Source organism: Bubalus bubalis, chromosome 2 (genome assembly GCF_019923935.1).
Source record: "Bubalus bubalis isolate 160015118507 breed Murrah chromosome 2, NDDB_SH_1, whole genome shotgun sequence".
Taxonomy (NCBI): domain Eukaryota; kingdom Metazoa; phylum Chordata; class Mammalia; order Artiodactyla; family Bovidae; genus Bubalus; species Bubalus bubalis.
Window position 1 is genome coordinate 32024597 of NC_059158.1, and position 13314 is coordinate 32037910.

A 13314-nucleotide genomic window follows, 5' to 3' on the forward strand; every position below is an offset into this window, starting at 1 on the left:
TAATAGTAATATTGACACTTGATGTCAGAGGCAGTTCTTAAACTACGTTGATGACCTTACATAAAATCACTTTCTGGCCTCTTTAAATCCTTTTTTTTTTTTTTTTAATTCTCTTTGCAGGTAAAGATAAGATTAAAGTGTCTGAGGAGGACTTGAAGAAACTCCCTCTAATTAAATGGTGTATTTTGGAAACCATTCGTTTAAGAGCCCCTGGTGTCATCGCTCGAAAAGTGCTGAAGCCAGTTAAAATTCTGGTGAGCTTTGATTTTGTTTTAAAATAATGAACCTTCTAGAAAAAAAGTGGATACTTTATCCATTTGTTTGTTAGATACTTTCTCAATTTCCCTTAAATACTGAGTGACACAGAAACAGGTTACTAGTAAAAGTTGTACAGCAACATTTTGTTAATATGGGTATTTATCTGTTGGCAAATATTTCAGCTAAAACACAACCCTTTTGTAATCACTTTGGCTATGTGGTTCTGTATCAGAATTAGTATAATCCTATTTCAACAAGCAGGTAGGTTGGAAAATCTCTTCTCTGTTGGACCAACCTATTCCTCAGCTGGAATAGGTTGGGGAATTGAGGGCATGAAGAAGGTCCTTTAGGATAACTGGAAGACTTCAGGCCCCAGTTCACAGTTACAGATACGCAAAGCAGGAACGCCATGGGTAGCTGCAACTGATGTTAGGAATTAAAAACGGAGTGAGGTCCTTTCTATGGGCCAAGCAGAATTTTCTCAAGTGCACCAGAAAAGGTATGTACGTATGGCAGATGTTTAGTTCCATATACAGTGAACCAATCAGGCAGAACAAAATAATCTTTTTTAGATGATTGACTTGGGGCCTGAATTATCCAGATAGGTTGTATTTAGTCAGCCCTCCATTTATATTAGCTTTGTTTATACACAGCTTGAGAGTGCCTGGATTTAAATGAAGAAAATTTTGTGGTAGTAGAACACAAAAGAGACAAAAAATCCAAATTTTATACAAGTTGCTACTTGCTAAATACAAAGGAAATGTAGTTTATTTAACTGATCTTATGCAAATTGTAGCATTGAGTTTTAAAGGGATTTTTAACAGTTTTTGCTTTTAAATAATCAAAGTATTAATTATATTAGGCTATGGATATAAATGAATGTATATTTAAATATGTATAAATCTAAATATATATATAATTTGTATAATAAATATATAAAAATTTATTTATATAATAAAAATATACATATTGATTGGAAATAATCAAACAACTTCATGCAGTTAAGTAGAACAATGTGTTCATCACTCTGAATATTACTATTCAATATACGTGTTATTGAATTTTTATTAAGCCTTATTTATATCCTGGCCAGTAGATAAGTATCTGAATTGCAGAATAGTTAATTGTCTGACAAAGACAAGTGGATGTTTGTTTTTATTGTTATTTTAAGCCTACCGATCCTATACAAATTCTGTTAGATCTATACCTGAATTTTTCTGCTATTTCAGAGTTTAGAGGAGAAAAAGACCATAAAGAGAAGCTAAAAGAAGAAATTAAAAATTGCTTAGAATCTCACAAGTCAGAGATAACCACTGTGAACATTTTGATATTATTGTAATTTTAGAATTTTGTCCTGTAGTATGTTCATTAAAAAATAAATTGAGGTTACACCAAGCTAATTTTCTCACAACTTACTTTTATTTTATTTAATAATAGATCCAAAATAGTTTTTTAATCAATAAAAGACATTTATGTCATTTTGAATTACAGCATAATCTAATATTGAATATATGGACACCAAATAAATTTTTAGATCAGTTCTCTGTTCTTGAATATGTATTTGGTTTCCATTCTTTCACTATTATAAACAGTGTAAAGATGAACATTCCTATAGCTAAATATTTGTGCACATTACTGATTATCTTCTTAGTATAAATGAATGCAACTTGGTTCTTTTAAACATCAAATATTCTCTGAAACAAAGTAGAATATCTTTGCTGAATATATTAACATGTTCCCAGGAGTTTGGACCATAAAAACATTCACAGATGGGATCACCTATGTCTTGACCCATTGGTCAAGTTTCCTTGCTATGAATTCTAGAAGTATTCTCCATTGCTGTTTCCTAATGGAGTCTGAGCAGGATATATATTCTTGCTCTCGTAATTACTTCTTTATATATTTATATATATATATATGAATAAGTGAGAATGGACAGACTTTATCTACTTTCTTTGGTTTGCTCTGTTCCGTCATTCTCTTTATTATGCCACCTTTCCAAAATTCTTAAGCTTCTACTTGTGCTCTCTATTCAAGGTTTCATATTTAGTACCAGGTTAATCTGCAAGAATACCTAGGAAAGAAAGTGAAAGAAAAGAAAGTGAAAGAAAAGAAAGTGAAGTCGCTCAGTCGTGTCCAACTCTTTGCGACCCCACAGACTGTAGCCTACCAGGCTCCTCCATCCATAAAATTTTCCAGGCAAGAGTACTGGAGTGGGTTGCCATTTCCTTCTCCAGGCGATCTTCCCGACCCAGGTATCGAACCCAGGTCTCCTGAATTGCAGGGAGAAGATGCTTTACCTTCTGAGCCACCAGGGAAGCCCCACCTAGGAAAAAACTAACCAAAAAAAGTGCTGGAAAATATGAATAATTAAGGAATATTAGTTATATTCTCAAGGTATTAAAACATGTAACAAAACTATAGTAATTTAAATGGCATGATACTGGTGTCCGACCTGATAGTCAGGTCAATATAACAGACTAGATAAGTAACAAAGACACAAGTCATGCAGAATATATAATATTGGATAGATAAATCTTTTTAAGTCCCTGAAGAAGAATGAGATTAATATATGGTTTGGGATGATTGGTTAACAATGGGTATTTTTTTTTTTTTTTTTTTTTTTAGCTTCTAGAATAACAGTTCTCAAACTTTTTGACCTTATGGCCCCTTTCTACTTTACAAAATTATTAAGAGCCTCAAAGAGCTTTTGTGTATAGGAGTTATATCTATCAATATTTGCTGTATTGGAAAATAAAGCTGAGAAATTATTAAAATGTTTATCTAGTTGTTGTTGTTCAGTCACCAAGTAATTCATTTTAAAAATAAGAAGCCTAATACATGTTAAAATAATAATGTGGTTTTATGAAACATGACTATATTTTTCAAAACACATAAAAAATAGAACAGCATCATTTCAAGTGTTTGCAAAGACAACTGAATTCCCATATATGTGTCTGCTGTCAATCTGTTGTGATATATTGTTTTCTACTGATGGAAATTAAAAAAAATTCAGCTTCCCACAGGCATGTAACCAAAAAAGAAAGGAGTATTTTATTAGCCTTTTTCAGATATCTTTGTTGCTATTTGATTCTACACTAAAACTCAACAGAGATACTTTTTTAAGTTTGTTGCAATCTGAAATTTTATCAATGAATTTTTTTGGTACTTAGTTACATTAAAATACATTGGCCTGTCATGCTTCCCTGGTAGCTCAGTCAGTAAAGATTCCACCTGCAATGCAGGAGACTGCTTACAAGGCAGGAGACCCGAGTTCAATACCTGAGTTGGTAAGATCCCCTGAAGAAGGAAATAGCAACCCACTCTAGTATTCTTGCTTGGAAAATTCCACGGGCACAGAAGTCTGTGGGAGTCCATGGGGTCATAAGAGTTGGACACCACTTAGTGACTGAATGACCTCCACCATCCTATACTTTGAATAAGTCTTTTATTCAGGAATGATTTTTGATCTAGCTGATTCTCTGCAAAGGTCTCGGGACTCCCAGAAGACCTACCCCACCTTTGAAAGCCACTATTGTGAAGAGAGGGCTTCCCTGATAGCTCAGTTGGTAAAGAATCTGCCTGCAATTCAGGAGATCCCAGTTTGATTCCTGGGTCGGGAAGATTCACTGGAGAAGGGATAGGCTACCCACTCCAGTTTTCTTGGGCTTCCCTGGTGGCTCAGCTGGTAAAGAATCTGCCTGCTATGCAGGAGACCCTGGTTCTATTCCTGGGTTGAGAAGATCCCTGGAGAAGGGAAAGGCTACCCACTCCAGTATTCTGGCCTGGAGAATTACATGGACTGTGTAGTCCATGGGCTCACAAAGACTTGGACACAACTGAGCACACAACTTTCACTTCACTTCACATGAATATCATTTTGGAGCTTCTTAGGTTTAGGATTAATCAGTGAAACCACAATGCAGATGAACAGACTGTACCATATCAAAATTTAACATGTCCTATTAAGTATAACCTAAATTAAATGTAAGCCAAAAAATTAAGAATGAATATCAGTATAAGCACAATGCAAGTGTAAATGATTTTAGTATTTAATGAATCACAGATCAATAAGTAAAGCACTAATATTACATAGATTACTGAGGGTAGGACATGACACAAATTTTATGGGAGAAAACAACTTAAAGTGAAAAATACTCAGCTAAGACATAAATTCTTGACCAGCAATAAAAAAGAACCTATTTAAAATGTCAGGTTAGCAGATAAGAGGGCAATGAAATTGATCCTCTCATATCTTGCAGTTAGAAACATATCTTGCTACAAAATTTGAGGGAACAATTAAGCAATATGTATGAATAGCCTTAGATATTCAGAAGACATAGGACATGTATATTCTCATGTCTTCTGAACATCTTTGTTAAAAGGTTTTATATGAACAGTGCTTTGTGAAAGAAGATACTTGTGATAGCATTATTTGTTATAGAAATAATAGTAGAAAATGATTGGTTAAGCATCCATTGGAAAGAAAATTGTTTTATATGAATATATAATATAAAAATAATACTTATGCTATAATATCAAGTGAACAAAGTAAGAGTCAAAAATTATTCAATAGGGACAAAAATAATAATATGTGTATACTGGGTTCATTTATGCATTTGTAAATGATACATATCAGTATATATAAACAATCGACTTCCCAGGTGGCCCTAGTGCTAAAGAACGTGCCTGCCAATGCAGGAAATGCGGATTCCATCCCTGGACTGGAAAAATCTCCTGAGGTAGGAAATGGCAACCCACTCCAGTATTCTTGCCTGGAAAATTCTGTGGACAGAGGAGCCTGGCAGGCTACAGACCATGAGGCCACAGAGAGTCAGACACAACTGAGCGACTAAGCACACACACATATATAAACAATAAACTACATTTAAAAACAACAAAAACCTAAACTGCTGTTATTAGCTAAAAGTACTGGAGGGAAGTCTAGCCAGTTGATAACTGTCTTCTGTTGCCAGAACTCTGGTTGCTTTCTATTTTTTCTATTTTCCTGAATTTTCCTAAGTGTCTAGAGAGCAGTTTTTTATTATACAGAAGAATACACTTTTGTAAAGTACTTTTTTATAAAGTACTTTTTCTTTTTCTTTTTTTTTAAGCAGCTCACACCAGCTAAGCTTCTGGCTCAAGAGCTAGAGAGAAAGAGTGTGCTTTTTGGGGTCGGGCTCCTCTGATGGATGCTTTGCCTTTACAGGACTCTACTCTTCTTGAAGTAGAGTCTGCATTCCTTGCACCACTTTAGATGTTGACATCCTTCTTGATTTACAGCAGAGACTCCTTCTCTTTGCTCATCAAGAAAGCTCATCTCTGGACTAGCAGATGAAGTTCATCTGATCTCACGGCATCCCTATGGTGTGGGCTGGTCAAGATCACTTTGGCTTACCTGACAGGTGCAATTATTGCAACACAGAGAAGTTGTGACTTCCACTTCCTCGTGATCTGTGCCGAGTCCTCTGACTGTTTCGTCTCTCCCTTGATCTTTTTTTTCATCTGCCATGTTGCAAGGACAGGACCGTTTGGACCGGACATGATGATGTCCATTTGCTCAGATGGTTCCTTTGCTACACCTGTTTCTTACATCCTCCTCACTCCCTCATCCACCTACCATTTGCTGCAGCAACAGGAACTTCTTTCTAGTCTCCTCCCTGTTGTTAGTATGACTGCTGTTCCTGAGGTCCTTCTGAAGTCTTCCTCTACCGGCCTGCTTTGTGGGCTGCAGCCGTCAGTGTCTATGACATGATGCTAGGTCAGCAGCCACTAAAGGGAGCTATGAGGGTGGGGAGGGGAAGGTGGCGGCTGCCCGGACTGGACACCTGGCCCAGGGCGGCCCCTAAACATATCAGGGCCCTCCCCAGCTGACTTCAGAACCAGTTGTGATGCTTCTAGCCTCAGTTCCAACAGAGGTAGAGTGAACACACAGGACTGGGATCTCACAGGTCTCTTTCCACTTTAAAGACGGTAAGAGGACAGAAGCAAATGCCTCCATCTCTCCTCATTTTGATCTAACTCTCTAGCAACCCTGGTACCGAAACCACCAGACTCAAGTACTACTCAGCTCCCATGGGAACCAACAGGGGTCTCTTGGGTTAAACAGTGACGGCCCCCTCCCCTCCTCTGTCCACTCCCTGCTTCCATAAAAAGAGATGTTTTTAACTGGAAGATGCTGCTATTCTAAATACGTAGATTTCAGGTAAGTGTTTTGCAAATACCTTGAGAAGACTTCAAAACTCTGCAGGATTAAACAGGTGTGGCTTCTGCCGCTTGGCACAGGGAGTTACTAGTAAAATATCTTCACCTCAGTAGAGGTGATGGCTCTCTAGCCATCTCACACCGTGCGGGAGCTCTTTGTCCTCTGGCTCCTAAAGAAGGTGATATAAAGATGATTATTTTTATAATTTTATTTTATTATTTATTTTTGGCTGCACGGGGTCTTCATCGCTGTGTGCAGGCTTTCTCTAGTTGCAGTGCATTGGCTTCTCATTGTGTAGCGTCTCTTGTCGTGGAGCACTGGTGAGTAGCTGTGGCACATGAGCTTAGTAGTCCCACAGCACATGGGATCTTGGATCAGGGATCAAACCTGTGTCTCCTGCATTGGCAGGCAGCTTCTTTATCACTGGACCACCAGGGAAGTCGTATAAAGATGATTTTGTGAAACAGTGTTTAGTTCTCAGGCTACAGTCCAAAGAGTCGCAAAGAGTCAGCCACGACTGAGTAACTAAGCGTGCACATGTTATATATCAAGAAAACCTATTATAAGGTGAATGGAGAAGGATAATGCAGACTCTGCTGCTTCGAGAAACATAATGTTTATCATCAGTTTCACAACCACCAACACCTCAAACGTGAAACAAACCCAATAAGCACACAGCACTTGCTTTGTCCTGTGTCTTCCTAATCAGTTGTCTTCGACTTCTTTCTGCCCTAACTGCTGCTGCTGCTGGAGTCAAACAGAGAATTCTCTGCCCCTTCCCTGACACTGTCATCAGCACTCCCAATGACAGGATACTCGCTACCCCTGTTCTCAGTGCTAATATGGCCAATGTCCTGTCTCAGAGTTAGTCTTTTCTGCTCCAGAACCTCAGAATCCACTGTGATGTCCATCATCAAGGCCACATGCTGCAAACCCCAATGTGTGCACACATGCTAAGTCACTGCATTTGTGTCTGACTCTTTGCAACCCTATGGACTGCAACCCACCAGGATCCCCTGTCCATGAGATTCTCCAGGCAAGAACACTGGACTGTGTTGCCATGGCCTCCTCTAGGGTATTGACCCAGGGATCAAACCCACGTTTCCTGCATTGTCAGGCAGATTCTTTATCACCAGCTCCACCTGGGAAGCCCAATATCAAACATCAAAAGCTGCATTAGAGTATGTCTTAGTTGCTTAGTTGTGCCCAACTCTTTGCAACCCCAAGAACTGTAGCCCACGAGGCTCCTCTGTCCATGGGGTTCTCCAGGCAAGTATACTGGAGTGGGTTGCCATTCCCTTCTCCAGGGGATCTTCCTGACCCAGAGATCAAACCTGGGTCTCCTGCACTGCAGGTGGATTCTTTACCATCTGAGCCACCAAGGAAGACCTCACATTAGAGCAGACCTAAACTAATAAATATAATACTAAAATTTTCACATTTATCTACTATCTTCCCCCATGTAACCAAAGATATATGTATGTTTAACTAATCATCAGAATTAGACATAAGTAATTGCCTGCATTAGAAAATAGAAGTGAGCCATCCAGGAAAGAGATTGTCTCACCATCATTTATACCATGGATATGTCTTCTCTCAAATATGGTTGTAGGATGAGTTTAAATGACCCACGATCTCATTAAAGCAAACTTCAAAACATGACTTGGAACTGATTTTTCTCTTGTAGAATTACACTGTTCCTTCTGGTGACTTATTGATGTTGTCTCCATTTTGGCTACATCGAAATCCAAAGTATTTTCCTGAACCCGACCTGTTCAAGCCTGTAAGTTGTCTCTTTCCATGTACATTGTCCTTGGATTTCCTCTTTATGCTAAGAACATGAATTCATAAATCAATTAGGGCTATTAGCATTAGGAAGTCGTATTTCTCTCTAGTAACTAAAGCTATGAAGCACAGATTAGATTTGTAACATAAGTGGTATAACATTTACGAATCAGAGAAATTTTTGGAATAAGCTTCACCCACTTTAAAATAAATTTTTATCTGAAACGAACAGGACGTGGCAAAGTAAATATGCTTGATTCTAATAGAAGCCTTATTTCATGTTCTTCAGGGAATTGCTTCTGTTATTGGTTTCCATGGAGTACAAAAAATAAAAATGAAGCAAATTAAAACTGTGTTCTGCTGTTTCTTAGAATTGAGGAATTACAGCGCAAAATAGAATTTTAAGAGGTCATTTAGTCCACTCTCTGCCTTTAGGTGAAATTTTCAAAAATGGCATCCAGATGTATTCATTCTACACACCAAGCTTTCTCCAACTGGGAGGGCTGTCAGTGTTTCCTTGTTAAATTTATTACCAAGAGCAATTTTATGATGGAGCCTGGGGCCTTATTATAAATATTCTTCCTCTTCTGAGGTCAATTCTGTGGTTGATTTACATTATCATTTACATTTGCCACTTAAGAAAATTTCTTTTTTAAACCTTTTTATTTATTAGTTCATGTTCCAAAAACATAATGGTGGCTGATATTAATAACAGGTTGGAAAAAATGACCAACAACCCTGCAACTTTATATGCAAGGATTAGCTGTACAAGATCATTTTTAGCCTAGAGAAATAAAGTTAAGCTTATTTATATAAGACTGATTTGGGGAAAAAAAATGCTTTCTTCCCACAGGAACGTTGGAAAGAGGCAAATTTAGAGAAGCACGCTTTCTTGGACTGCTTCATGGCATTTGGGAGCGGGAAGTACCAGTGTCCTGGAAGGTCAGTGTGACAGCTGGGTCACATTTATCCAAAAAGTCTGCAGAAAGATGAAGGCTCAGAGAGGGAAAGCTTTGGCTTAATCCCTCTTTTCTTTATTATCGAAACTAAAGGAAATCTAGGAGACCACATTCTCTTTGGTTGGCCCATCGTATTGTGTGATGTCTTTCTGGGAATGTCTGCAGTGGTTTCTGATAGGAGACTTCGTGAGAATTAAATATTACAGTTGCAGCTACCAGATGAAAGCTGGGTTTGTGTTTCAAATGCTCAACTTTCCTACAAGGATGATTTGAAGTGCTTTGACTTCTTTTTTAAAGATAAAGATAGTGTGCGTGTGTGCTCAGTTGTGTCCAACCCTTCGCAGCCTATGGACTGTAGCCCACTGGGTTCCTCTGTCCATGAATTTTTCCAGGCAAGAATACTGGAGTAGGTTGCATTTCCTTCTCCAAAGATCTTCCTGCCCCAGGGATTGAACCGAGTCTCCTGCATCTTCTGTATTGGCAGGCAGATTCTTTACTACTGAGCCACCTGGGAAGCCAAAGATAAAGATAGAAGTATCAGTATTTCTTGATATGTCCATAACAGTGTTATGATGGACATTTGCTGGGGTTAGAGAACATCTTTAATTTGGACCATCACAGCAACTTATTAGGTGGTTTTTGTTTATTGAATTAGTTTGGTTCTATAATAACCTGCCTTTGATGTCTTTTAGAGTTAAATTAATATGGTACCCAGGCTGACTATTCAATGTGATGCCCTGTTCTAGTGCAAGTTACTTACTGTTTATTTAAGAACATCTTAAATAATGTTTATTTATTTTGAACATCTCACCTGTAGCAGGCCCTGTACTAAGTGTTAAGAATAGAGCATGGAGAAAGATAGACATGGTCCCTGACCTTTGAAAATGTACAGCCTACATCGAATAAATACCATTTCCTCATTGGAGATGGTTCTGTTGGAGAAATGTAGGTACCTGTTTAGAACAAAATCTCATTCAGTGAACATACAAATCCTTTAAAAATTCTATATTCGAAACATTGTAGTTTTAACTTAAGGCACTCATCTCCATTGTTTGAACATAATTAAACCAATCCATATTTGTGATTATGACTTACTCAACAGCATCCATTCAACTCCTCCTTTGTTATATGTTTTATAATACCAACTTGGTTTTTGTTGTAGTTCAGTCGGTAAAGAATCTGCCTGCAATGCAGGAAACCTGGGTTTGATTGCTGGGTAGGGAAGATTCCCTGGAGAAGGGAATGGCAACCCACTCCAGTATTCTTGCCTGGAGAATCTCATGGACAGACGAGCCTGGCAGGCTAGAGTCCATGGGGTCGCAAGAGTCAGACACAACTTAGTGACTAAACCATCACCACCACCACCAAAATGGTTATAATTAGCCTTGGCTGACCATGGAAATTCTGTCTTCCTTCCTAGAAGTTGTTCTAGAAGCTGAGGGGTAGGTAAGCAGATTGGTGCCTGGTGTTTCCCTGGAGACAACTGTTCATCCTTGGCTTAAATTGGTCAATCAGATTGAAGGGAGACACGATTTTCTTCTATGCATAGGAGAGAGGCCCCCTCTGTCCTCTCCCACTAGAAGTGAACAAGCAAGCAGGTAGCTCCGGTTGTTGCTAAGAGCAAGTTCAAGAGCAATAAGCTTTAGGACACAGAGAAGAAATATGGGAAAATCCTGGTCTGTGAGATGTCACGTGTCACTGAATCAATATTGAGGAGCTACTCTACTTACTGTTGTGATAGATAATAAATATTTTTAACCTTATAAATAATATATATTACATGTAATATATATATGTGATAAATGTTCACTGTTTTTTAAGGCAGTTTGAGTTGGAGGTTTCATTGGTTAGACCTGAAAGCATGCTCACATGCCCACCAAAGAAACTCCAAAGTTGAACATTATAACTAAGTGTCAGATACTGTAAGGGAATAGTATAACAAACAAAAATAATAATAACTACAAAACTCCATGAAGCTCATCCTTCCTCTAATATTAGTTTTACTTTAGAAAAGCAGTTCTTAAACCAATAACATATTTAATATTTTTGTCATCTACTAATATCAATGTTGTAAGTCTTTTAAAAACATTAGCTAATGCTTTTTTTAGTCCCTTTATATATATTCCTAGATGTGCCTAAAGATTTTATCATAAGCATCTTTAAAATTGAGCAACGAGTAGTTTAAACCAAGGACTGAAATGCTTTGCTATGCAGTGTATAGTGTGGGCCAATGATCAAGGATTAGCTGATGACTGTGGTTTCTAAGAGAGGCTATTTATGATCTTACTGTGATATCTTTTGAGGCTGGCAGACATTTGCTTGAGTTTGATAGCAATGGGTCCAATAGTGGGACATTTCAGCTCAATCAATAGTATATTATTTATTCAGAAACAATACATTTTTCAATGCACTAAGCTCATACTGTATGTTCTGCAGTGGGTACTGCAGAAGCTTTGGGCAAGAGTAAGACATATTCTCGGTCCTCAGGAGATGACATCTGGAGAAGGTAAGGAGAATATCATATCGAGTTCACAAATAACTGGAAGGAACACAGGATGAGAGATGGCCAAGCATCATGCTCTGGAGATTCAAGGGAGGGTGTATCTGATCAGGGTGATCTTAGACAGTTTTCTGGGGAGAAAAGCCTTTGAAGAGTTAGATGAACTTCTGGACAGAGGAAGCAGTAAGCAAAGGGTCATTTGGTCAAAGGTATGTGGGTTATGGGTTATGGTTTTACTATTACTGGGGCCAGTAGTGACTAGAAGACAGATTGAAAAAGAACATTGGTCCAATGATGTATTACAAAGATTTGGGTAGAGCAGACTCGAGTGGGGCATGCCTTAGGTTATAAGGCATCTTGTATTCCATCTCAGAGACATGAAGTGGTGGAATCTATCAGATTTGGAAAATGACTAGAAATGGTGATCAGCTGAGAGAGAGGATTTGAGGATTTGAGGCTTTGAATCTACGTGGCTGGAAGACATGGTAGAAATAGAGAAATTAGTAACAGGAGCAGTTTGGAGGACAAGACATTAGGTTTTCCTTCGAAAACTTTTGAGTACAAAGTGTGGCAACATATATATCGTATAACCAAAATCTGTAGGCTGAATATGAATGTTGAATAAATATGACTTAATTTTTAAAAACCAACTTAGTTTATTTAGTTTTCTATTAAGTTTCTGTTTTTAATAGCCGTAATTTTTCTGTTACTTATACAGCCAACCCATAAAACATTAAAAAAAAAAGCAAACAAAAACCAGAAAATTGTTCATGAGGGCGAATGACTTCATTTGGACAGTGTGTGCTAAGAAAGATCTTTGCACTAGAAATATAATCCCACAAAACCTTAGTATAATCCCTAGAAAATGCACCCATTCTTAGTTTGTATGCCTCGAGCCAGTTTATTTTCTCATGTACCAAATACTCAGTGAGTCAGAGAAATTTGCCTGTGAACTAGCTGATGATCAAAGTTTGTCAAGAAAACACTGCGGGTTGCAGCTGTTACCCCTTGGTGTTTAGGCCACCAAACCAGAAGAGCCCTCTCCGAAGTGAACACTGAGTAAGACCTTGATGCTGCCATCAGCCGCCAACCAAAAAGCAGAATGGCAGAACTAGAGTTCCTCCTTGAAAGACAGGAGTTCAGAAAATATATTTAGAGGATGAACCCCTGGCGAGACACGTTTCTGCAGCGGAAGGGAATTCTTCCCAAATAAATCTGCTGGAGAAGTCTAGTGATTGTGCAGAAAAACAAACAGGAAAAAACACGTGAACTACTGGCCTGCACCAGCCATAGCAGCATACGAAATGAAGAATGGGCATTTTCCTAGTGAACTGTGAATTTCGACGGAGGAGTAGGATGGGGGATTTCCAGTGTCAACTGGGTGTCTCTGAGAGTCGATGATCTTAGCAGAAAGGGATGTGCCTGCCATACCCACCCCTTGGAATGCACATCAAAGCCAACAGTCCTGTTTGCCCTTGGTGCCCATCCCTGCAAGAGGATCCCAGTGGGCTGTGTCATTGTGCTAATTGATATGGGTTAAATTCCAGTGTAAAACACTAGCTCTGATCTTTGGCAAGATTACCCTCCCCCCCCTTACAAAGGCATGC

The 13314-nt window shown here is 38.4% G+C and overlaps 1 protein-coding gene across 3 annotated transcripts in view; it reads left to right on the forward strand.

Moving 5' to 3' along the window:
- Nucleotides 1-13314, forward strand: part of LOC102405714 (24-hydroxycholesterol 7-alpha-hydroxylase) — a 101997-nt gene that overhangs the window by 50796 nt on the left and 37887 nt on the right. For all 3 annotated transcript variants that reach the window (XM_044929320.2, XM_006076147.4, XM_044929324.2), the window contains exons 8-10: nt 121-254; nt 8151-8246; nt 9102-9190. In XM_044929320.2, the coding sequence (XP_044785255.2) occupies nt 121-254; nt 8151-8246; nt 9102-9190 (319 nt within the window). The remainder of the gene's footprint in view (nt 1-120; nt 255-8150; nt 8247-9101; nt 9191-13314) is intronic.